We start from the raw sequence: 24,153 nt of genomic DNA on the forward strand, positions 1-24,153 counted from the left end.
ATAAGAGTGATAGCACGATTGTTGCACTTTAGTGTGGACTTATATTTTTTATTCTTTTTTTCACTTGTCACTTTTAGGTAGTGATTGTTCACTTTTGGATGTATTCACATTTTTTTTATATATTTAATATACATGATTAAGTGTGGATTTATATATATATATATATATATATATATATATATATATATATATATATATATATAGTCTTCTGGGCACTTGTCACTTTTTTGACACTTGGTGTGTGTATATTTAGTACCAGTTTTAAGCCACTGGGTGGCAAACTGGTCGTTTGTTTTACACAATTGATTTGAAGCACCAGTCACCTTCACTTTATTATTTATGTATTGAATTTTTTATATATTTATTAATTTTTATATGCACATTTATTTGGAGCACTGGTCACTTTATTATATATATATATTTAATTTATTTATTATGAATTTATTTAGCTTAATTGGTTTGTTACCCTCATGGCTGAGCGCTTCATCCACTACAAATTGTCCATCTCATGCCAGCAGTGAAGACTGAGAAGACTCTGGGCTAAAAGAGCATTCAAACAGATATATATATAATTTTTTTTTTTTTTTTTTAAAAAGGTGAGCATTTTGAGGGGGTGGTAGAAGGACAAGAACTTTGTGAGCAATATTTTTTTTTTTGTTTGTTTTATTTAACCGCTTCCCAACCATGCTATAGCTGAAAGATGGCTACAGCACAGTTGTCTAGTTCTGAGAGGACGTCCATGGATATCCTCCCAGAACCCAGCCCCTAGCAGCACCCTTAACCCCTGTATGGATACTACTAGATATAATCCATTTGGCTAAGGGCTCCTCTCTCTGTGTCTGTGTGTTAGGAAGGAAAGGATTCCTAAAAAAGGAAGCCACATCCCTGAACACACATCATAAATATGGCAATCCCTACAGCTTCTTTTGGGTGCAGGCCACTCTACTGAATGATTGCAGGTCCTCCATAATCCTGGTGGGTGGCATACACAAGCAGCTATAGCAGCCGACTTCCTGCTCTTCATTTTCTATTCTATTTGTGTCCAGTAGAGCACTGGTTAAAGCTTGTAGGAGGAGTTTTCATTCTCCTGATTGCCTTTGAGGCTGAAGGACCCCTGACCCTCTGTATGGATAGTGCTGATCACATGCACTCTCCCAAGGGAAACCCCCCCCCCCCAAAAACCAGCAATACACACCAAACTGAGCATGTGCAGCATGCCCCAAGGCTCTGTTTTATCAGCAGATGGATTGGGGACAGTAGAAGAGGAGGATCAGAGAAGTCAGGATTAAACATCCTTTTTAACCCCTTTGGTTCCACAGTGAGTATAACAAGCATGCTTTACTGCATATATAGACTGAATTTACTGTTGTGGGTTTAGTAACACTTTTAAAATTGCTGCCTGCCATTTGAATGCTCTTTTCTGAAAGCTCCAAGACAGAAAAATCCTGCCTAAGTTTTCTTTCAGTGTTTACCATAATTAACCCTGTCTGTGCTGACAGAACTAATTATCAGTTGTAAACTAGATTTAAACACTGTCCTAACAAAGCGTTAAAGAGCTAGAAGCTGGGTTTCTTGCATTGTATGTGAATAATGGGAAGATCAATGTTTCCTCAGTCTGTGGTGGTACAATATATACTGGATATATCTTACTTTTATAGGTTTGGCATAGTGTCCTTTATCATCTCTGGTGACTATTCATAACACAGTCTTCCTTTGCTCTAATCATACAAAAAGGAAACATATTGATGTAGTGAACATTGGCATTAGATGATTGTCTTCCATGAACAGGTTGTTGCTGATCAGCACCATTGGAATTTTGGAAATCTTTTCCCATATGGTAAGTACTGTAGAGGACTACCTCTTTGCTTAGGTTAAACACAGATGGTGGTATTAGGCCTGTTCAGGTATCTGGCAGCACGGTCATGCCTGCTAACCTCTACTCTCAGTGACCATCTCAAAGTGGTATTAACCCTAAAACCAAACACTTATTATATTGCAGCTTACCAGTTCTTAGATGTGATGGCTGCATTAGTTTTCTTTTTTAGGCCTATTTTCATCCGGTGATCCAGCCAGTAAGTTTGTTGTTTTCCAAGCCAAAACTCTATTGCAGTTACAGGGATAAAACAGAAAATGTAACACTGACAGGGGTGCTTAAAATCAACTTTTATTTATGTAAAACACACTGTTTGCTGTAAGGATGATAAAGTATTAGCTAGAGCTCAGCTTCAATGTGCTAGCTGATTTAACCACTTCCCGTCCGGCCCATGTACATAAACGGCCGGAAGGGAGCAGTGCAGGAGCGGGTTGCTGTTCATAAACGGCCTCCGCATTCACTGCCTGTGCGCGCTCCCTGAGAGCGCGCGACACCGCGATCTGGTGCCCGCTGTGTCCAGAGAACACCGATCGCTGTATGGGACCTCTGTGTGAGGTCCCGATCATGTGATCACTGACTGGCCAATCAGTGATCACATGAATAGTAATAAGCAAGATGTCACTTCCTGACATCATTGCTTACTACGTGTGAAATCTGTGAATGTTCAAAGGTCACATGGTACAAGACCATTCACAGCAGCCTTGTACCATGTTACAAGCTGTGACCAATCACAGCTCTCACAGTATTTCTCAATGGCTGCAAAGATGCAGTCAGAGAGAAGGAGAAATGATTGCTTTTACAGCCTTTGTGGGTGTAAAAGCAATCAGTGTAAAAGAAGAAAAAAAAAAAATCTTCATCACCCCTCACAAGTAGTACAGTGTCACTATGGTAATACTGTACTGCTAGGGTGACGATATGTTAAAAAAAAACCCATAAATAATATAAAAAAATAAAATATAAATGTAAAAAAATTAGAAAAATAATTTTAGGTTATAAACTAATTTGGGTTATTTTTTGTTTTTTTTTTACTAAAAAGATAACTGAATTCATTTTGGCCAAGATTTATGAAGAAAGATTTGCAAAATTTTTATAAGAAAAACACTTTTTTTTCAAACTTTTTGGACATTTTAATTTATATAGCAAAAAAAATAAAAATCCCAGTGGTGATTAAATACCACCAAAATAAAGTTTTATCTGTCTCAAAAAAACGCTAAAAAATTCATAAGGATACAGTGTTGCATGACCGTGCAATTGTCATTCAAAGTGGGATAGCGCTGAAAGCTGAAAATTGGCCTGGTCAGGAAGGGGGTAAAAGTGTCCGGAGTTGAAGTGGTTAAATACACTAACTCTCCCCTCCCCCAAGACTGACAATGCTGCTGTCCAAATCTGCCCCCTGTGTTCATGCAGAGTGGTGTCTATATAATATAGGAGGTGTGTTATTAGCCAGATCACCATGGAAAAAAAAGAAAACTAAAAAAAGAAAAACAAATGCAGCCACCACATCGAATGATTGGTAAGCTGCAATAGATTACATTTTTGGTTTTGGGTTTAATTCTGCTTTAACTGTACCAATATCCTGCCAAACTATGGCGATTCCATGCTCACATACTGATGCAAACACAATATTTCAGTTTTTTTCCCTCTAATCTGAAACAAAATGAAATTCACATACTTACTAGTTCTTAGAAAAAGAAAACAAATCTGAACATTTTTCATTACAATGTTTGTTTCTCAGTAATACGAAGTCTTGGTATGGTTGCAAGGTACTGTATTTTACATTTTGAGCAAAAATGATTTATTTTAATCAATTATAACAGTAGAAAATGCACTACAAGTATTTTAAACATTTGTTAGTTTATTTCTCTGGGTATATTCCTGTTTTCATATATCTAGGCACAAACCAAAGACTGTATGTTTGACACAATGTACAAGAACCGATGTATTCTACAAAAACAGGAAGCTTTAGCCTGAGAATTGTATTATGTACAAAGAGCATCCATCTCTTAAAATGGCCGCACTAACTGAGCGATTCATACTTCTGCGCAGGGAGGTGGAGGAATGTGTTAACCCTTTCACTGCAAAGATACGATGTGCCCAATCGGGTAAGCTAGACTTCAAAACCTTAGATTAAAAATAAATGCCTTAAACAGGCTTTAAAAAATTCTAAATTACTTGTAATTATGAAGGTTTTTTTTATTTTGACTTTGTCTAAACTCTAAAACACTCCTTGACCCTTTTTTTTCCACTGTGCTCAACCATCTGAAAAAGTAAGTCATTGAGTGTTTAAGGGACAGAAAAAAATTGAACTCAAACAGGTGGGTGAATAAATCTCTATTCTTTCGGCCAGCACAGATCTAAAACCACTCAGGGAACATGAGCATTGCTGATTGGAGCACTGCGGAGATAACATGTGACACTGCTGGAAACCCAGCCCACGGCTCATGTATGAAAGCAGAGGCCTGGCTCTCCAGCGTGCATCTAGCACTGGGTATAGAAATAAAATGTGCAGAAAAGAACATATTTATCACTATATATGCTGATTGACTGCATTACGGTAATACAAACGAAGACTTCAACTGGGCTTTAAATTTAGCCAGTCCTCCAAAAATCTGCATTCATTTCCCACTCAAGAGAAAAATATTGACCAACCAAAACTCCTTCCTTAATCTGCCCTTGAAAGTACAACAACCCTAAATCAAGACTGTTGCCAGACTCATGACTGTGTGAAATGGCATGCAAAATCTTATTTTCAATTAACACCTATAGCAATTCTAAAGGTTAATTTTTTATTTTAAATAACAAACATGTCTATACTTACCTGCTGTGTGCAGTGGTTTTGCACAGAGCAGCCTGGATCCTCTTCTCGGGTCCCCTGCTGGCTCTCCTGGCTCCTCTTTTCTGTCAGGTGCCCCCACAGCAAGCAGCTTGCTATGGGGGCACCGCTGCCCCGTGTGTCCATTCACACAGAGCTGTGGCTTAGCCCCTCCCTCTCTCTCCTCTCACTGGCTGGGACTGACAGAAATGGGAGCCAATGGCTCCCACTTGCTGGCTCAGCCAATGAGGAGGCTGAGACACGGGACAGCCGAGGCTGTCATGCACATCGCTAGATCTCGATGGGGCTCAGGTAAGTATTAAGGGGGCTGGGGAAGCTGCTGCACACAGGTTTTTTACCTTCATACATAGAATGCATGAAGGTAAAAAACATCGAGCCTTTAGAACCACTTTGACTCTAGGCAAGCAACTAAATATAAAGAATACATATATGGGAGTTACTGCCTTTAAAATTAGAAAACTTAATAAAGGTAGGAACACAGCAGAGCCAAGACTGTGATCTGACTGCATTGCAATTAAACAATACAGGTCCAGGACCTGCCCCAGAGAGTGACCTAACAGAAGCCTTCTTGTGGGCTGATCCCATCCTGTAAATATATTCCCGGTCTACGAATGACAGTTCTTTGCAATGCAGCAAAGTTCAACGTTTGTCCTTGCGCTTCCAGTTAGAGTGAGGTATAACAGAAAAAGCATAATTTACTAACAACAAAGATTTACAGGATTTCCAGAATTCCGTCACTTGTTTAAAATGTGCCAAGTTTCCATGGGTTGAGTTCAATGAACTGTATATGCCACCGCAGTGACTTATCTCTTATTTACAATTTACATTTTTACTGCGTGCTAAGAGTATACCTATCCAACGCTCCAACATTAGATGTTTGGGTCTCAGATCCTGCAGCTGCAGAGTTGTGTGCGACCAATCTGCCCATCCCACCTCTCGTCTTGCCAAGTTATGAAAAGTTATGTATTATATGAACCCTTTCACAAAAATACAAAGCCTTCTGTGAATGGACAGTGGAGGGTAGGTCAGAGCGGCTGCTGTGTGAGAAAGCAGCATCTCTCCAGGCAGAGAACTGGGAGTGTATCAATAGCTGTACTACCTGTGCTTATAAAAACTGTAAATTGTCAACAAGAGAGAGTCCACGTGACATACGCCTCACTGGACTTAACCAGCAGATCTTAAAAAATTACTGAATTTCCTGGAGTTATGTTTTAAGGACATATGCCAGCTGCATGTAAAAGTACCTTCTAATGAAAGCAAAACTGGATTAATGAGTTATCTGCTTCGAGCCGAGCTTTAAAAGTAAATGTTTTGGATAGATAGAGCCTCCAGTGTGCAGTGAGATCCATGCCCTTGTTGAGATGTTACTATGGTGATGGCATTATGGTGTACAGTGGCACTATCACCTGGGCCAGAAATGCAGGAGAAATCTCTGCACAGTGGTATATTTATTTTAAAAATAATCATGATGGCTGCTGTAAAAATGATACTGTTAGGTCAGCACTGTTATTGATTTCAGTAGAGATGAAATAGAATGTATTGCACTACAGAACTCGGACAATTCTCCAACAACTCTAAGCCCTGGTTCACACTGATGCAGTGCTGAATTGGCACCAGGATTCTGTGCGATTTTTGCACAGCATCATAATCGCACCCCGTTCATACGAACCGCTGCGGTTGTGTATTTTAAGTTACAAATACCCCGAACTCCGTTCACAAAACACGGTGCGATGTGAAGAATCAGATCACATGGGTGTGTACACTCATGCGATCCAATTTTGGAGTGGACAAAAAAAAAAGGCTCCTGCGCTCTTTTGGTGCGATCTGAGCCATGCAAAATGTATAGCTCAAATTGCACCACACAGAATCGCATGTGATTTACACAGGAATGCGGTGTGCCTCCTGTGTGATCCATGCGATGTGCCACATTGCATCAGTGTGAACCAGGGCTTACTGTTAGTACTTGAAAAATGTGCTGTAGGACATGTCTGTGCATGCGACTTCCTGCCCAAATTGATGCTTTTCAGTGGAGTTGGTTTCTAGGAGGGAAAATAAATATGATCTTCCACAGGTTAGAAACTTAAAATGGTTTTTAAGTACTGGTAGCATTAAAGCTCAACTTCATGCAGATTAAAAAAAATGTGCAAGCATGTGTTCATTATACATCAAGTATATTAAAAAAAAAAAAAAAAAAAAAAAACACCCAACAAACTAGTTTTAGCCTTTTGCAAATCCCTGGAAACCTGAGTGCAGTGGTGCTGCACTGTTTGTGTACTAACATGGGACATGCTGATTGGAGGAAAGAACTGAGTGACAGAGAGATGAGCTCATCAGACTGCTGCTTCTCCTCCAGGCTAGGTAAATCACAGGAATGAATGCAGAGAAATGCAAAACCCTTTTGCAGTTAAAACAACCCAAGCTAAGTACTTAACTGTTTCATTGGAGTTAGGATTATAAACAGATCTTTTATATTGGACATCTCATTGGTTCTATCAATAATGAAAGGTATAAAGTTAATAAAATATTAATATATTAATATTAAAAGAAACAGTCATACCAGTTGCTGGAGCATGCCCAGTTGATAATATATCTGGAGTTATAATTCACAATAAAAAAGATAAAACAGCAATATATAAAGTGTATCTAAATCCACAAAACAAAATCTACACTGCAGCTTACCAACCCCTTAGATGCAGTGGCTGCAATCGGTTTCTTTTTTTACCTGGTGGACCGACCTGTAACACACTTTCTGTCTTGGGGTAGCTATGCTCACGTCTACACTGTATCTATGGAGGGGCAACAAAGCAATCCTTAAACAGCAGCACTGCCTAGCTGTGACGAGGGCAATGTTATATGCACTAGTCAATTTAGATTCACTTCTCATAAGGGAAACAAATAAAAGCCTTGCTCTAGCTGACATTTTAAGCAGTAACAACAACAGTTTTTTTTTCCTTTTTGGATAAAGGTTTTAACTTAATGAATAAAAGCTGACAATTGTATTGCAGTATTACATGGATTGTCTCAACCCTCTGTTAATTTTGCTGGTCAGCTTGGTCTGTTAAATAAAGCTGAAAGATAACAGACTTAATGGCAGGATCAACAGGTTATACAACTATGTTACAGGGGGGAAAACAAGCCTGGCTGTGATGATGCTACTGCCAGATTGCATAAAAAATGTAATTTATATGCTCAGAATGCCACTTTAGCCTCAGTTCATGGTCATTACCTTCTAAAGCCTTTTCCTTGTCAGTGACCAGACTAAATTCTCATCCACACAGTATACTCTGGACTTGAAAATGAATGTTTTTGTTCTAGTTAGATACATTTCAGCAAGTTCAGTTTATTCACAAAGCTATTTCTGTACAGCTTACAACATTCCCTTACACTCTCAGGCAACTGTCCTTATTTTGGCATAGCTCCCTCTAATAAAATGGCCTAATAATAAATATGTTGGACTAATCAGTCCATCTGCTAGATCAGGGATTTTAAAACAAAGGGCCAGTTCACTGTCCTTTAGACTTTAGGTGGGGGGGGGCTGAATTGTGGCCAGTGGTGGTAGAAAATATCCTGTGCCCAGCATCAATGGGAATAAACATGGCCATGGCTATTGGTTGTCAATAGGAGGAGTAGTGTCCCACCATTGGTATCAGAGGGAGGAATAGTACACCTTCATTGGTATCAGTGGAATAGTGCTCCATAGTAGGTGTCAGTGGGAGGAATATTGCCCCCCAAGTGCCAGATAAAGGCTAGCAAAGGGCCAAATCCGACCCTCTGCCCGTAGTTTGCAGGTCACTGCTCTAGCTTACCGAATTTCATATTTTCCAACACTAATTTTAAAAGAGGGGGGGGGGGGGGACAGCAGTTAGGTGGGTTTAAGTGATAATTTTGGCATGCAGAAATTATTTACAGTCCTTTTTAGAAGTACTGAAGCCACATTGTATCCCCTCTTACATCTATACGGTGATTTTTATACTTGACCTTTACCTTCCCGCAATAACTATTGTTTGAGGAAACAGTTTCAATAATGCCCAGATACACATATATGTGTATTACATAAACAGTGTAGAAACAGGATTTTATAGATGGCTTGTGAATCATGATTGGTTGCGTTAATGTAGAGAGAATCAAGAATTGGGGCTAAATAATAGTACAAGATGGTATTTTTGCAGTGAAAGAGTTAAAAACCTCAGTTTTCTCTTCCCAGCCAACCTCTCCTTCAGTTTCATGCTGCTTTGGACGTTCCTCTATATACAGCAATATACAATAATAATTATTATTAAATGAAGTACAATAACCACAGAGTTAAAATACCAGTAACGGTTTAACATGGTTTCTGTTAATCCAAGTGGTACACATAGTAAACACAAGATGATGTCCCTGCTGCAATCTTCCCATAGTGCACAGCTAACTAGCTGCTTAGTTCACAGTCCTGGTGACAGTCAACGTGGTCCAGAAGTCCTTGGGGCTCATGAACAGAAGGTTCTGAATATTTATATTATTTTGTGAAACTGTTTTACATAGCATTTCCTCCCTTCTTTTTACAATCTATACATCAGGAAGAAATAAGCAAGCAAAATCCTATTACATACAAGTAGTAATAAAATCCTTAGTGGTTTTCACCTGGTTTCCTAAGTCACAGTCTTCAGAGTTCAAGCTCCAACCCTCCTGGGGCCAGTGTGTGAGGACTGAACAATAAAAATCCTTTGTGCAAATGTCCATCCCTTTGGTGTAGCCCCATTACAGCCAAATGACATCTTCTAATAAGAAATAATGGATCTTCGTGAAAAAAAGAAAATGATGGCGCCAGATTGTTTTACTTCAAATGAACCAGAGATGTGTTTTATGCTGAACTCTTCTACCTGCAGGGCTTGTTACATGGGAGTTGTAGGCTTGCTGTCTAGCCATTTAACATTTCAAAATAAGTTAAGATTGAAAAAGATTGCTGAACCAAATATAAGCAACAGGTAAACATTCAAGAGACTAACCAGATGCAAATTGCTTCCAGGACATTACAGGTCACTTTCGTTGGGGACCATGAATGAAAAAGCCTAAGCGTTAGCGCCCTTCAACTACGGACATTTTTTTCTCTATTAATTTAGAAGGGCAATCGGCCACTGCTCAGACAGCTGCCCTCAGGAAATACTAAGCACAACTCTGCATACTCTGGCTGAATCATTTCTTGCCAGTTACAGTGTCTGAAAATCTTTTCTTTCTCAGAAGAACTGTAAGCCATAGTCTGCATGTTCCTCTATGATGACTTCAAAGGGCTTCCAATAGGCCCCAATAACTCACTGGATGCATATATCTTGCTGAAAAATTATAAAGAGGCTAAGGTGTTCTCTGGAAACACCCACTTGACACTGGTGAACAGTTCAGTTTAAGCTGCCATGTGGTACTCCAGAGTTACTAATACTTCAGTGACATCCTGACATCTTTGGAGGATACTACTACTGAAGCCTCACGCATCTGACAGGCAGCTCTGAATCCTGTCAATCCACTGCTGGGCCAACAAAGGGTCTGTGGCACAGAAATTATAAACCCGCCGGGTTGTTTTCAACTGCAGAGAAAAAGAAAAGGTGGATGTATTAGAACATTTGTAAAACTGAAAGGAAGAAATCAAATCTGCAAAGCATTAAGAGAATTTGCCATTTAAACTTACATCAAAAAATGACCTTTCATCCATATTTTTGGGAGCACCCATGGTTGGAGTACCTGTATAGACAGACTCCACCTCCGCCAAGTCTATCTCCCCTTTACATTCAGTGTCTGTACGGCTCTCATAATAGCGCAGCTGATAGGAGGAAAGGGAGGTACAAATGAAGCACAACAAAATGATATTTCTATATAAATGATTTAGCTAAGAGAAGGAAAAAAAGCATAATAAGTTTTATCCTATGAAACACACAATGAAAGGACAATAAAATGGCAGACTATTGGATCTGATGGTTACATGTTAACTCTGGTGAAAGGGAGACTTCTTCCCCATCTGTGCCCTGAAATGACATGGAAGAATGACAGCTCACATACCACAGTGCACTCCATGAGTCCCAACTCCCCTATACCACATGTAAATGCACGGCGATCTCCACAGTGGACACATATCTGATCGTGGACTAAAGCTTGGTATACACATATCGACATTTGGCCAGTTCAGCATGAAAAGGCTAAAGTTCAATTTGTGTGTACCGCACTCACTTCAACAGAAGCCGACTGTTAGATCAGCTTCTGTTGAACGGTCTTGTTGGAAAACCAGCATTTGATCAGCCACTGCAGCGCTGATCAGTGTATTCTAACGGGGGAGTCCCCACTGTCAGAATACAATAGCTCAGCAAGGTGATTCCTGTACCCACATCACTTGTGTGGATGAAGGGATCTGCGAGTTTATTTTCATTCAGCCCACTAGTTGAACAAAGCAAAAAAAATTGGCATTCCATTTAAAATGAAAAAATATCCTTTATTTCTATGTATAATTTACAAAACTGTTATATTATGCATTTTTGTAATTGCTGAATGTCTGATTAGAAACAGTCTAATTCAGCAATTCTCCTGTGCTTCACCAACAAATGTGTCTGCTCACAGGTGATTCCTGGTACCATTGTCAGTGTCTGTGAAGGTAACACAGCGCAGCCCGCACCCAGATGCCCTGCCCCCAACATGCTCGGGCGCGCCCATGTCATTCCACATCTACATTATTATATGCTTTTTTCATGAATGAGGGTGCACAAGTGACAAGTACCCTCATTCATGAGGGTGCTCTGAGAGGAGCAACAGGAGGAAGGAGAAACGCATACCAGATGCCCTAGCTGTATGAAGACAGAGGCATTGCAGTCATGTGTCTGCAATGCATTATAATGAAAAAAAGTTAGAAAAACACATTTAAAAAAAATTGTACCCCGTAACGACAGACATATATTGTTTAAATGATTGTGGGGAGTTAATAGAGCCTAAGCCATTCCTTCCACTTTAACAATGTCTACAGGATGAATAAAAATTGTCATACACCCTGATGCAGTACTGTATTAGAGGACTGATTCTCCTTTTTGTCTCTTGAGAAGCTTTACGCCTTTCTTTTTATGATGTGGTTATCTTATAGGTATATAGTATTCAGAATATCCCTGGTGAGCCATAACATAGAAGAACAATGACATTTTCCCGGTTGTTGGCAGAAGACAACTACTACTGGTCTGGTACAAGTGACCATATTACCCCTATCCTGGAGTCCTTGCACTGGCTACCTGTCAGGTTTCACATAGACTTTAAGATCCTCTTGCTCACCCATAAGGCTCTTCATGGCTTGACACCCCATTATCTGTCTGAATGGTTTTCTAGTTACTCCCCCTCGTCACCTCCGCTCCTCAAATTCTGGTCTTCTGTGTGTCCCCTACTCACCTACACTTGATGGGAGACAGAGTCTTCTCCTGCTATGCTCCAAAACTTGGAATTCACTTCCAAGGAACATCAGAGTCATCTTCTCTAAACTCATTTAAATCAAATCTAGAAAATGTTTTCTTTAGACAAGCTTTCACCTAATAATTCCTTTTTTCCCTTTGTTTTATCGTGTGTATTTCTTGTTTTCTTTGTAAAGCGCTTTGAGAAACTACAGTGAAAAGGCGCTATATAAAGATTGTTATTGTTATTGGTTTTGATGAAATGGACTGTCTTCTGCTGATGGAGAGGACCAATCTGTACAGATCACATGAAACAAACTTGGATGCATAGAGGTACCATTTTCTGTTCTTGTTACCTGATGTTTTGTCTTGTCCAACACAAACCAACGTGGTTTCCAAGGTTTCATAAAAGCTCCTCGCTTATACAAAGTCCCTTCATATGACCTGAAATGACAAAAAAAACTATATTACCACTAGCATTTTCTACAACGGCCATGTGTCATGAAGCTCAGGAAGCAGAGCCATAAGCACCGCACAGCACACTGGGGGACATTTATACAACAAATCAGCATCAAATTTAGTCACAAAATCAGTCCACCTGTCAAAATCTATGTAACAGTTTCAATGTATAATTGCACAGGGCAACAGATCTTCCACTAGAGATGAGGCAGATTTTCATTTAAAACAGATGCAAGTAAAGTGGTTCTAAAAGCAAAAGGTTTTTTTTTTGTTATATTAATGCATTCAATGCAATAAGGTAAAAAAAAACCGTCCAGTACCAGTAATCCCCCAAACCAAACCCTTACCTCCTATCTCTAGGGCAGCACAGTGGCTAAATGGTTAGCACTTCGGCCTGGCAGTACTAGGGTCGCTGGTTCGAATCCCAACCCTGGCACCACCTGCCTGGAGTTTGCATGTTCTCCCTGTGACTGCGTGGGTTTCCTCCGGGTAATCCGGTTTCCTCCCACATTCCAAAGACATGCTAGTAGGTTAATTGGCTCCTGTCTAAATTGGCCCTAGTATGTATATATGTATATGTATGAATGTGAGTTAGGGACTTTAGATTGTATGCCCCTTGAGGGTTAGGGACTGATGTGAATGTACAATATATATGTAAAGCGCTGCGTAAATTGACGGCGCTATATAAGTACCTGAAATAAATAAAAAATAAATCTCAATCCAGCACTGTCCATCTGCAGCAGTGCTGCCCCCTCTCCCTGTATTCACAGGAGGCCCTGGGAGCAGCAGGAGCCATTGGCTCCTGAAGCTCTCAGTCATGTCCTGTGAGGGAGCGGGGGACTTGGCAAAACTGTGTGTGTCTATGGATGCACACAGCCTTGCTTAGGAGCACGCCCGCACAGGTGCCCCCCCCCCCCCCCCCAGCTGAAGGGGCACTCGGAGAAGGGGAGTGGAAAGCGCCGGGAGTCCAGAAGAGGAAGTAAGGTACTACTCTGTGCAATATCACTGCACAATACATGTAAATAACATCTTTTTTATTTTAGTTAACAAAAAATATGCCTTTCAAAACAATTTGGAAGTTTTACTTTGTTAACCAAAAAAGAAAGATACTCAGTGCTACCAAAAACAGTGCAATAAATAAATATATATATATATATATATATATATATATATATATATATATATATATATATATATGTGTGTGTGTGTACCAAAAAGTGCAGCGCAACAAAAACAAGCAATGTATGCAAAATGTAAAATGTATGTAAATGTTACACTGATTGAATAGATCAATTGTTTTTGTTGCGCTGTACTTTTTGGTACAAAAGGTTTTACTTTGTTGCATTGCTATGTGAGCAGCTGTTGGGGAAGTTATAAATAAAGATACTTAATTATAAGAAATCTGCCTCTTCCTTGTTTTTTTGCCTAATTGTGTGGCAGAATCAATATACATCCACCCAATGTTTCACATACATGGAGACCTGGACAGGAAGGAAAAGGGTGACAAAAGGAGGGGCACGGTAACCAACTAAAGGGTAACAGTATCCTATAAATGGACATGCGTCTGAGTTCCCAAATATTTGAAATTTAGACTAATTATATACTTAATGCAGTTGCAAATCTTGCATACACTCACTAAAGTCACAAGCCAGAGGTGATACATAGAGATGAAACAAATCCTCCTACACAAGTTGTACTTGTTTATCTGTAGCCCTATCTCTTCTATAGCCCTATCTCTTCTATAGCCCTTCAAAGTACAGAATTTAGACAGCATTTCTCAGCTCCAGAGGCCAGGGGGTGGGGAACGGATGTCACACTCTACACAGCATACAGCAAGGAGATGTGTAATCTGAGACCTACATGGAGGAAAAGGACACCCCCAATACAGTCTCATAGGGAAACATGCACAGCTAAGGCTGTTAAGCACTTGCTGTGTGCATGGACATCTTCTTGTGTGAGCATTAGCTTTCAGAAGTTACTGCGCAGATAGCAGAGGAATGGAAGATCAGACAGAAATTAATGCTCTGGATCAAGGCAGGTACACACTACAGAAGGATATGCCTTGTTCAATTTTCATTTCATAGGCTCCACTTTCATAAATGTCATCATAGGCATATCAAATATGTAAATCTAAATTTTATTCGCCCACATATACAGTGTGTTTATAAAGACTATGCAGTGCACAATAAACATGATGAGGATGCACAAGTCATATTACATGTCTAATTGGAAGTGTGTTAGTGTTACCACCATCCCCCCTTTTCCCTCCCCCCTTGACGTGGAGAAGAGTGGTGTTCTGTTGTCCTAATAAACGTCCTGTCCCAAGGTGTCATAACATCTAAGAACTGGTAGGCTACAATAATAGGATCTTTGTACTTACTCTTAAATCCATTTCTCGAAGTTCATAAAGAGACACAAGATTCCATTATTCTGATACAAGTGTGTCATATGCAGCTGTCTGCAGGAGGAATCTGACCAGCCAGGTAGAACCCCTCTTACTCCAAGAATGCCTCCATTTTGTAGAACTAACGCACTTAGGAGTAGATCACAAACACGGAGGGGTGGGACTTGTGTACCTCAACAAACTTTAAGAAACTGATTTTACAGTAATTACAAAAATCCTGTTTTCTTTATTGTTCATTAAGGAAAACAGGATTCAATTATTCTGATACAACTGGGGTATTCATAAACAGTTCAGCTGAGTGCTGGGCAATGAAGCAAACAAAATACTATGAAGTTCACAAACAGAATAAAACTGGGGGTCGACCTGCTGCTCAAAGGGCTGTCTGAAGGATCTTTTGTCCAAAGCTGGCATTAAATGAGGCTTGAACATGCACTATCTGGTAGAGTGCACTATGAGGAGGAAAATGGTGAAACTTTGTCCTTATGACTATAAATTTGAACAATGATCTTTCTGAGCCACCGAGAAATGGTGGAACATGAAAGGCTTCACTTTACAGGAACCATCAGGAATGGTAAAAAGAGAGTCTCACTACCTTACCCTTGTGCAAGACTAAAGAGGGTTCTGTACAGCACAAGGCCATCAGCTCAAGGAGACATCTGGCTGAGGTGATGGTGACAAGGAAATTCAGGTTCAAAAGACTGCATTCTAATGCCCACAGAGTCAGAGGAGGTTGGACAAGAGCAGACACATGATAAACACCTTGTACAAAAGTCTTGACCAATGAATGAGGGGGTTAGTTGTCTTGAAATAAGATTGCAAGAGCTGGGATTTCACCACTGATGGTACTCAAGGCCAACTGTTTTATCTAAACAAGATTCCCTGGGGTAAAACCTTTGCTTCCACTAAGTAAAGTATACCATCCATGTACAATGGTGGACTCACAAACTTTCAAAAGCATGGAATGCAAAGACATTAAAGACTGCAATCTTGTAGCAAGATGATAAAATGGACCTTGCGAAAGGAGATCTAGTTGATCTAGAAAAGCCCAGAGGGTGTCTGCCATGCTTGGTATATGAATGGCAGACAAAGCTGGAACATGGAGTTCAGTGCAGGCTAGAATCCTTTACACCTCTTTTGCTGCAGAAAGACTTCTAGTCCTCCCCTGATGGGTGATATACTCCACTGCAGTAGGTTTGTTCTACTGGATCCTGATCGGATGACCCTGTAGACAAAGTGTCTATTGTTGCAAGGCCAGCCAAATTGCTCAGATCTCCAGACTGTTGACTTGAAGGTGTCTAGGACTCCTCCCCAGGCCTCCATGCTGGTGTCTGATGTGATGATCTCCCAAGATGCTAAGGAAGGGTGTTCCCAACGCAGCTGGATTCCTGAACTACCAAGCCAGAGATAACCTGGTTTTGGGGGTCAGTCAAATAGGTTTATCTATAGCAGCTTATCTCAACCCTTTTACTGAAGAGGAACCCTTGAAATAATGTTCAGGTCTCAGGCAACCCTACTAAAATCAGGGGTCAGTGAAAAAAACCTTCCTTATATTGGCAACAAGTAGAAAAAAAGCTCCCCTTACAGTGGTAGTCAGAATGCCCCCCTTCCAGACAGCTTAAACAAATCATTGATGTCCTGGTGCTGGAACCGTCCAAACACCATTAGTTGGGAGGCCAAATCAGCCACAAGACAATGAACCCAAAGCAATCTCTGGAGAAACCCTGGTTAAGAATGGCTGGTCTAAAGTATGAACGGATTTGTCCTGGAACAACAAATTGTAGTGGTGTAAGGATCTGTAGTGGAACTGAATACTGCCTTAAAGTCTAGTGCTCAGTTCAACTACAGATCCCTACCATCAAGTATCAACTCTCATGCACATTTGTAGAGTTGGACAGTCTGGAAGTAAAGAGTCAGATGTTTTTCTGGCTCTGGCTTGGGTCAGGTCTAGGACTAGAGCCATGTAACTCCAACATGTGTCAGTTCCAGCACAGATTTTTGAAGATTCAAAATCCAGCCAAATCTTTTTCTAGAGCAGTGTTTCTCAAACTTTTTTCAGTCAAGGCACCCTTTAAAATTCTGCACAATCTCAAGGCACCCCATTCTAAAATGTTATACTAAACTAATAGTTTTACATAACGCAGCAACATCCACACATGTAGGACACCCAATGTGATTTATTCTTCCAAAGCAAATACATCTTTGCACACTGGTACGGACTAGTATTTTAATGTTTCTCTCCTTCACTCTGCTAATATCACCCCAGTGCTGATAGAAAGGGGCAGGGGAGATGCAAACAAGGACGCTGTGCAAGCGTTCAATGTCCTCCTGATCAACAGATGATGTCATTGGTTGTTAGGACATCAGCGGCTGGAAGGTTGTAATGGTCCACAAAAAAAGCCTGTTGCTAAAAAGCAGGCTTGGTCCACCAGCTGACTTTTTTTTTTTTAAACAATTTTTGGACAATTTTTAGGAATTTTGCCATGGCACCCCTGAGAAACCCCAAAGGTACCCAGGGTGCCTGGGCACTGATTGAAAAATCCTGCTCTAGAGGGTCTGCATGAGAATCAGAACTTTGCTGTTCCCTTTAGGGGAATGGGAATACCCTTGGGAGCACAGTAAGGCCAGCACAGGGGCCTGAACCATGATGAACACTCAAAGAGTGAATATAGGGACAAATTGCAGGGCTACAATCTGGTAGTGTGGTATTCCCACTGCAAAACAGAGATAGCATTAATTTGCTGAAAAGATGGGGGCAAGAAAATATACACTGTTGATGTCCATCAAGGATAGAAAGTATGCTTGGTGGAGGTAGGCTATAACAGACTTGGTAAATTCCAAGTGAAACTTTTGGACTTGAATGAAGACATTAAAAGAGGAACTCCCGGAATTATGTCACTTTAAAAACTGTCAGCCAATTTAGATATAGTGGATTCTCCACATGCCAAATCAGTATGGCCACTGAGGATGCTTCAATACATTGTAGTAGCATACAAGTTCCTGGAAGCGCTATTTTAAGAGCCCAGTGCCCTAGTGTCTCATTCCTGGCAGGCCCTGCAATCTTTTGTGCAGTGGGGTCTGGGTACAGCCTCCAAGACTATGCCCTGGATTAGCCTATCCAGATAGCTAGGAGATAGAGCTCCGCGGCATGTAGATGTCTTGATTAAAGAAAAAGAATATTGATACATAAAATTAAATTAAATAGCTCGTAAGAAAAAGGGGTAAACCTATCTCAATAGAAAAATTACATCCGTCCGAGGATACTAGCAACAAATTGAAGCACGTTGGGAGTGGAAGGGAGTATACCTGAATGACCAATGGACTTTTTGTTTGCCAGTGTACAGTCCACCAGTAGGTGGCGGAATACAACCCATTCATAATAGAATAACTGAATGCTGTGGCCCTAATGAACAAAGTCCTTCAATGCACGGAAGATAAATAATTTATTTTTTCCTTGGGTTTAGATAAATTACATTTACGTCCTTTTTTTCCCACGAATTGAGATTTCTTTCGGGTGGTATTTGATCACCTGTGAGTTTTTTATTTTTTGCGTAATGAAAAAAAAAAAAAAAGACCAACAATTTTGAGGAAAAAAAACAACAATATTTTTGACTTTTTGCTATTAAACATGTCAGGTAAAAACAAATTTAAAAAAATCAAGTTTCATCATAAATTTAGGCAAAAAAGTATTCTGCTACATGTCTTTGCTAAAAAAAAAAAAAAAAAATCCCAATACATGTACATTAACTAGTTTATGTGAAAGTTATAGTGTTTACAAATGGCGGTATATATACTGGGATTTTTTTTTACATTTTTACTAGTAATGGTGGCGGTCAGCGACTTATAGCAGGACTGCAGCGGCCATTCTGACACTGGAGGGAACTGATTTGGTGTCAATGACATCCCCAGTAACACCAATACAGTGATCAGTGAAAAAAAAAAAAACTGACACTGTACTAATGGCACTGGGCAGGAAGGGGTTAACATGAGGGTCGATCAAAGGGTTAACGGTGTGCTGTTTTACTATGTGCTGTGTCCGTGTGCTTCACTGTAAGCACATTGCTGTGCATGGCTGTGCTGTGCAGAGCCATCCAAAGCGGTATGCACGAACTGATAGGGAGAAGAACTGCTCTGTTTACAAACAGTTCTCCTCCCCGTCGGAGATCCCGGCAATCACTGGGTGCCGGTGAGTAATCACCGACCGGGACTCGCTGATTAACAACCGTGGCCGCAAATGGTGGTGCGGGTAGGGCCCTCGCGTGCGCCCCCTACCCAAAATCATGTATATATACGTGATTTTGCGCACCCGTGCCGCCCTGTAGCAGTATTTCTGCTATAGGATGGTTGGGAAGTGGTTAATCAATGTCAGCAACAGTGAGCTGGTGTGTTTACAAACATATCAGAAATGTATCAACTGGGTTAATAAATGTTAAAAAATTTCACTAGCATATACTGCAAACATCACAATAGTGCAAATCATGTGTAAACCCATCTTACACTAAATTAGTAGTTGCCAAAAAAGGTATCGACTTAAGATTACATTAATACCTTGCAAGTTTGTAATGAATTGATGTGTGTCTAATCTGACATCCTCCAGCACAAACATTACACAATTACAAGGCTATATTAGGTGTTATAACAGACTCAAAACAATTCACCCTTGCTCTTTTATCTCCGAAGGAGTCCCATTTTACTACATACATAGAGGATACCACAGCCTCCATATTACCCCAATATGGATTATAGTACACACTGTAATGTAATTACCTGTTTTCTCTCTCTGCAGTGTTGAACTGATTGTATAAGGTGCTAGTGCTGTTGCGAGCGCCCATTTTCCCTGCACTGGTAGGCGTACTTGTAGTGCTTGGACCACTTTCTAAGCTCAGGTTCAGCGTAGATCCCACACCACTCTCCTGGAGATATATTCCCAATGACTGGCGCTGAGAGGACACATTTGATGACATTAGCAGAGCGCTTGATTTCTGTGTTGGAGGGAGAAAAAAAAAAAAAACAAACTTACTAGTTATGCTATATTAACAAATGTACTTTCACTTGCTCACAGTAACTGACATTAGTAAACAAACCATCACACTGTCCAAACACGTTGCAATATACAGCATGAGAAGGACACTAAAAGCAAGAAAGCCTTGTACAGCTATACTTACTCGACTCTCATGTCGAACCTCTGTCCTGTGGACAGCTTTGACCTTATCCCAGGCTTCTTTCCAACGTTCTGGTACAGGCCGCAAATCCATCTCCAGATTCTGCAACTCCTGTGAACAGAAAATATTGCATTAAGACTTCCATACATATTACAGATCTCCCACTGCCTATGGATATTGACAAGCAAGCAAAGTAAGAAAAAGACTCTGCTTAAGATTTTGAGTGAAATATATAGAGTGTAACCAGGTCATGAGCAAGGCAATAGTGCTTGAATAATGTTGTAGCTTCACAACTTTCTGCAAGTTTTCCAGCAGGTACAAAACCATTTTACCATTATTCACACTCTGGTACTACATTTAAATAATCTGACCTCTAATAAGCATGTGATGGCGTCAGGCTGAACACGCTGCGGTGCATGATAGGAAGGCCAAATAATCTTGCGTTTGGTCTGCGGGGCAGAACTGTCAGTTTTTTCAGGTTCTTCATGGCGGGGTGCTTGTAGAAGTTCCCAGTCATAAGAAGGCCCTTCACTCATTGCCTCATGAGTATAATAATCCCATACACGAAGACCCCATACTGAGCTGTATGGACGCAGCACCTACAGAAATGAAACATTTCTTAAAATGGCATATCAGTCTACTGCATTGTCTACAAAATATATTATAGATTTTCAGAGATGCCTAAATTAAATGTATTCTTTTGTCCTTACTTCTCCATCTTCAGGACTGAACATGTAGTTGTAAAACACTGGATTTTTCTTATTCAGCCGTTCCATATAATCCCATACTGATCTGCAAACTTGGGGGCCTCTCCGATCACCCTTCTCCTCATAGAGAATGCCTGGAAGGAAGACAGTGTGATATCACAAAGTAGACAAGACAATGCTAAGATGCTGCCTAAAGACCAAGCCACTGCTCTCACCTTTCTCTATTCTCTCACAGTCTGAATCCAACAAGAAGGTGCGGAACCGGTTTGACACATAGTGATATGCCAAAAACTTCAGATAATACTGACTGAACTCAAACTCAGAGGGGAACTGCAAATGGATCTGTACAAAATGCAAGCATGATTACTTTCCATGATTTAATGATGTTGGACCACATAAAAGAAGCAGAAATATAAAAAATATGAGGACTACATCTGGACAACAAACCCCAAAGAACTCACCCACCTGTCTTAAAATAATCAATCACAAAATAACTAACACTTACCTGATGCACACAGTCCAGAAACTGTAGAAAAACAGGAGTGAAACCATTGCTCTGACTGGCCGCAGTATGTGCTCCACGATGGCTGAATCTGTGACCAAATGAAAGCCATTCTTTCTCCAAGAGTAGCCGAAAACCCTCAATAGTCCGGTAATATGGGTCAGACAGCAGTTGAACTAGGGACACCACCTAAAAAAAAAAAAAAAAAAAGAAAAAAAAAAAGGCTGCTCTATTAAATTTAATTCAATGCAGCAAATATTTTCATGTCATAAGAATATGGAGGTTGTTACCAGAGAATAATTGGACAATGAACCCGATCAATGCCAGTACCTGTGTAGTGAGATCCCACCCATCTTCCAATCCAACCAGAACAGAAGATCCACTGTCTAGTAACTCCACAACCAGCACAGAGACCTGCAGGAGCTTGTGAATCTGAAAAGAATCAGCATATATATATATGAATATCAAATAACAAGAAACTACAGAATTTAAAACACCTTGCTGTATTAAAATAGTTAAAGGGACCCAACACAAGGGAAGCAAAGTCAGCAGATGTTTTAACCACTTCCAGACCGGACACTTTTAGCCCCTTCCTGACCAGGGCAATTTTCAGCTTTTAGCGCTATCACACTTTGAATGACAATTGCGCGGTCATGCAACACTGTACACAAATGAATTTTTTACCATTTTTTTTAGATAGATAAAGCTTTATTTTTGTGGTATTTATTCACCACTGGGATTTGTATTTTTTTTGCTATGTAAATGAAATGTCCAAAAATTTTTAAAAAAAGGGTTTTTTTTATAAAATTTTGCAAATAAATAATATTTCATCATAAATCTTAGCCAAAATTTATTCCGATATCTTTTTAGTAAAAAAAAAAAAAAAAATCCAAATTAGTTTATAAGCAAAAATTATAATTTTTAAACATTTTTTTTTACATTTTTATTTAATTTTTTTATATTATTATTATTATTATTTTTTTTTTTTTTTACATACTGTCACCCTAGCAGTACAGTGTCACCATGGTGACACTTTACTACTTGTGAGGGGTGATAAAGATTTTTTTTTTTTACACTGATTGCTTTTACACCCATATAGGATGTAAAAGCAATCATTTCTCTTTCTCTCTGTGTGCATTCCTGCACTCATTGAGAAATACAGAGTGAGCTGTGATTGGTCACAGCTTGTCACATGGTACAAGGCTTTTGTGAATAGCCTTGTACCATGTGAGCTCTGTGATCATTCACAGATTTCACACATAGTAAGCAATGATGTCAGAAGTGACATCTTGCTTACTACTTTGCATGTGATCACTGATTGGCCAATCAGTAATCACATGATCGGGACCTCGTACAGAGGTCCCGTCCGACGATCGGTGTTTCACTGTGTCCGGAGGACACAGCGGGCACCGGATCGCGGTGCTGCGCGCTCCCAGGGAACGCGCACAAGCAGGGTGCGGGGAGGCCGTTTATAGACGGCCACCCGACCCTGCAGTGCCACCGTCCGGCCGTTTATATACAACGGCCGGTCGAGAAGTGGTTAAAGAGGAGAAAATGTTGGAAAAAAGCCAGAAGTAGCACTCGAGTGTGTGCATCAGACAGACCTGTAACAGCCATTCGGAGTCTTCCAGTGTGCGCAGATACGACAGGCTGGGGTCTGTGGAGGGGGCACTAGGTACACAGGCTTTCATCAATTTTTTAAAACTGGCCTTCACTTGCCTCACATCAAAAAGCTCAATGGGGACCAGTTCCCACTGCTGAAGTGGGTCTTGCTTTACTCCCTAGGCAAGAGGCACAGGAAACACACATATCAATGAAAGGAATATACATATAAGCAATACTGCATTAGCATTTCTCTTTTGCTTTCAACATACATTAAACGTTCTGATTCCTTTATACGAGAGGTTATTCCTACTTGTTCCAACTTAACATTAATGGACTTACTTTGAGTTTACTTTCCTATGGACTTACTTTGAGTTGTGACTTGTCACCTATGATGTACAGCGCAGCTCTTCGTGGGGTCAGTGCACTCTCTGAGGGTCCTCCATTTTGATGGGGGGTCAAAAGCTCTCTAGCAGCCAATCGTGTTCCTACATCTGCGTTCATACCATAGGCACTAAGTCTCCCAGTGCCACGCATGCTGCCCCATTTACCTACAAGTATAGGAAAGGTTTCGAAAAAATAATATATTGAAGAGATTTAGGTCAGTGGCTCAGCAATCATCCATCATTCCTATTAGTAGAACCGCCTGGTCAGTACAATAAGTTCAAGCTTGGCAAACATTAGAAAAGGGAAATAAGGGGATGCCAACTATAAAACAGGCAGATTAGATTGTGTTACTGTCAGACTTTCAATAACAGCTGAGCTTTTTTGGAGCAGTTGTTGCTGGAAAGGAAAGGTAAGGGAGGGATTGAAGACTCATTTTTTTCTCTGGCATTAACACAACATATGCACTGACCTTGCTCAGCGTAACTTCGTTTCACTGCGGGGTGCTTAATACCCCGTACAGAGTAACCTGGTTCAAGGAGAAAGTGGCATGTGTGTCAAGGAAGAACGTATAGGGAAGAAAGGGGGGGGGGGGGTTGGGGGGCAGCTGAAACAGTATATGACTGGCACACAACAGTAAGGCCGGCCATACACGGGTCGAAATTCGACCGATTTTTCATCCGAAAATCTGACCTAAGAATAATCGGCCAATTTTAGCTCTGTTAGTGGGTCAATGGCACCGGTCGATTTTCGTGGTTCCTCCCCTTTTTGGTGATCAGACATGTTGGAAAATTCATGAAAAACAACCGTTTTCGACTCAATGATGGTCAAATCATATGATC

General features: G+C 40.4%; 1 protein-coding gene across 6 annotated transcripts in view; it reads right to left on the reverse strand.

Annotated features, from left to right (window-relative positions):
- Positions 1-3,624: 3,624 nt before the first annotated feature.
- Positions 3,625-24,153, reverse strand: part of SBF1 (SET binding factor 1) — a 151,457-nt gene continuing 130,928 nt past the window's right edge. For 4 of the 6 annotated variants that reach the window (XM_089676986.1, XM_089676984.1, XM_089676987.1 and 1 more), the window contains 12 exons: positions 23,297-23,478; positions 22,930-23,106; positions 21,656-21,757; positions 21,329-21,514; positions 21,039-21,165; positions 20,827-20,957; positions 20,488-20,715; positions 20,120-20,227; positions 19,722-19,936; positions 12,451-12,538; positions 10,366-10,497; positions 3,625-10,263 (listed from right to left, as the gene is read on the reverse strand). In XM_089676986.1, the coding sequence (XP_089533112.1) occupies positions 10,165-10,263; positions 10,366-10,497; positions 12,451-12,538; positions 19,722-19,936; positions 20,120-20,227; positions 20,488-20,715; positions 20,827-20,957; positions 21,039-21,165; positions 21,329-21,514; positions 21,656-21,757; positions 22,930-23,106; positions 23,297-23,478 (1,775 nt within the window). In that variant the 3' untranslated portion in view covers positions 3,625-10,164. Of the gene's footprint in view, positions 10,264-10,365; positions 10,498-12,450; positions 12,539-19,721; positions 19,937-20,119; positions 20,228-20,487; positions 20,716-20,826; positions 20,958-21,038; positions 21,166-21,328; positions 21,515-21,655; positions 21,758-22,929; positions 23,107-23,296; positions 23,479-23,783; positions 23,841-24,153 lie in introns of all 6 variants that reach the window. The other 2 variants (XM_089676982.1, XM_089676983.1) reach the window with 1 other exon arrangement.

The sequence above is a fragment of the Staurois parvus genome, unplaced genomic scaffold (assembly GCF_062004578.1).
Source record: "Staurois parvus isolate SC_StPar_1 unplaced genomic scaffold, SC_StPar_1.0 ptg000175l, whole genome shotgun sequence".
NCBI classification, from domain to species: Eukaryota; Metazoa; Chordata; class Amphibia; order Anura; family Ranidae; genus Staurois; species Staurois parvus.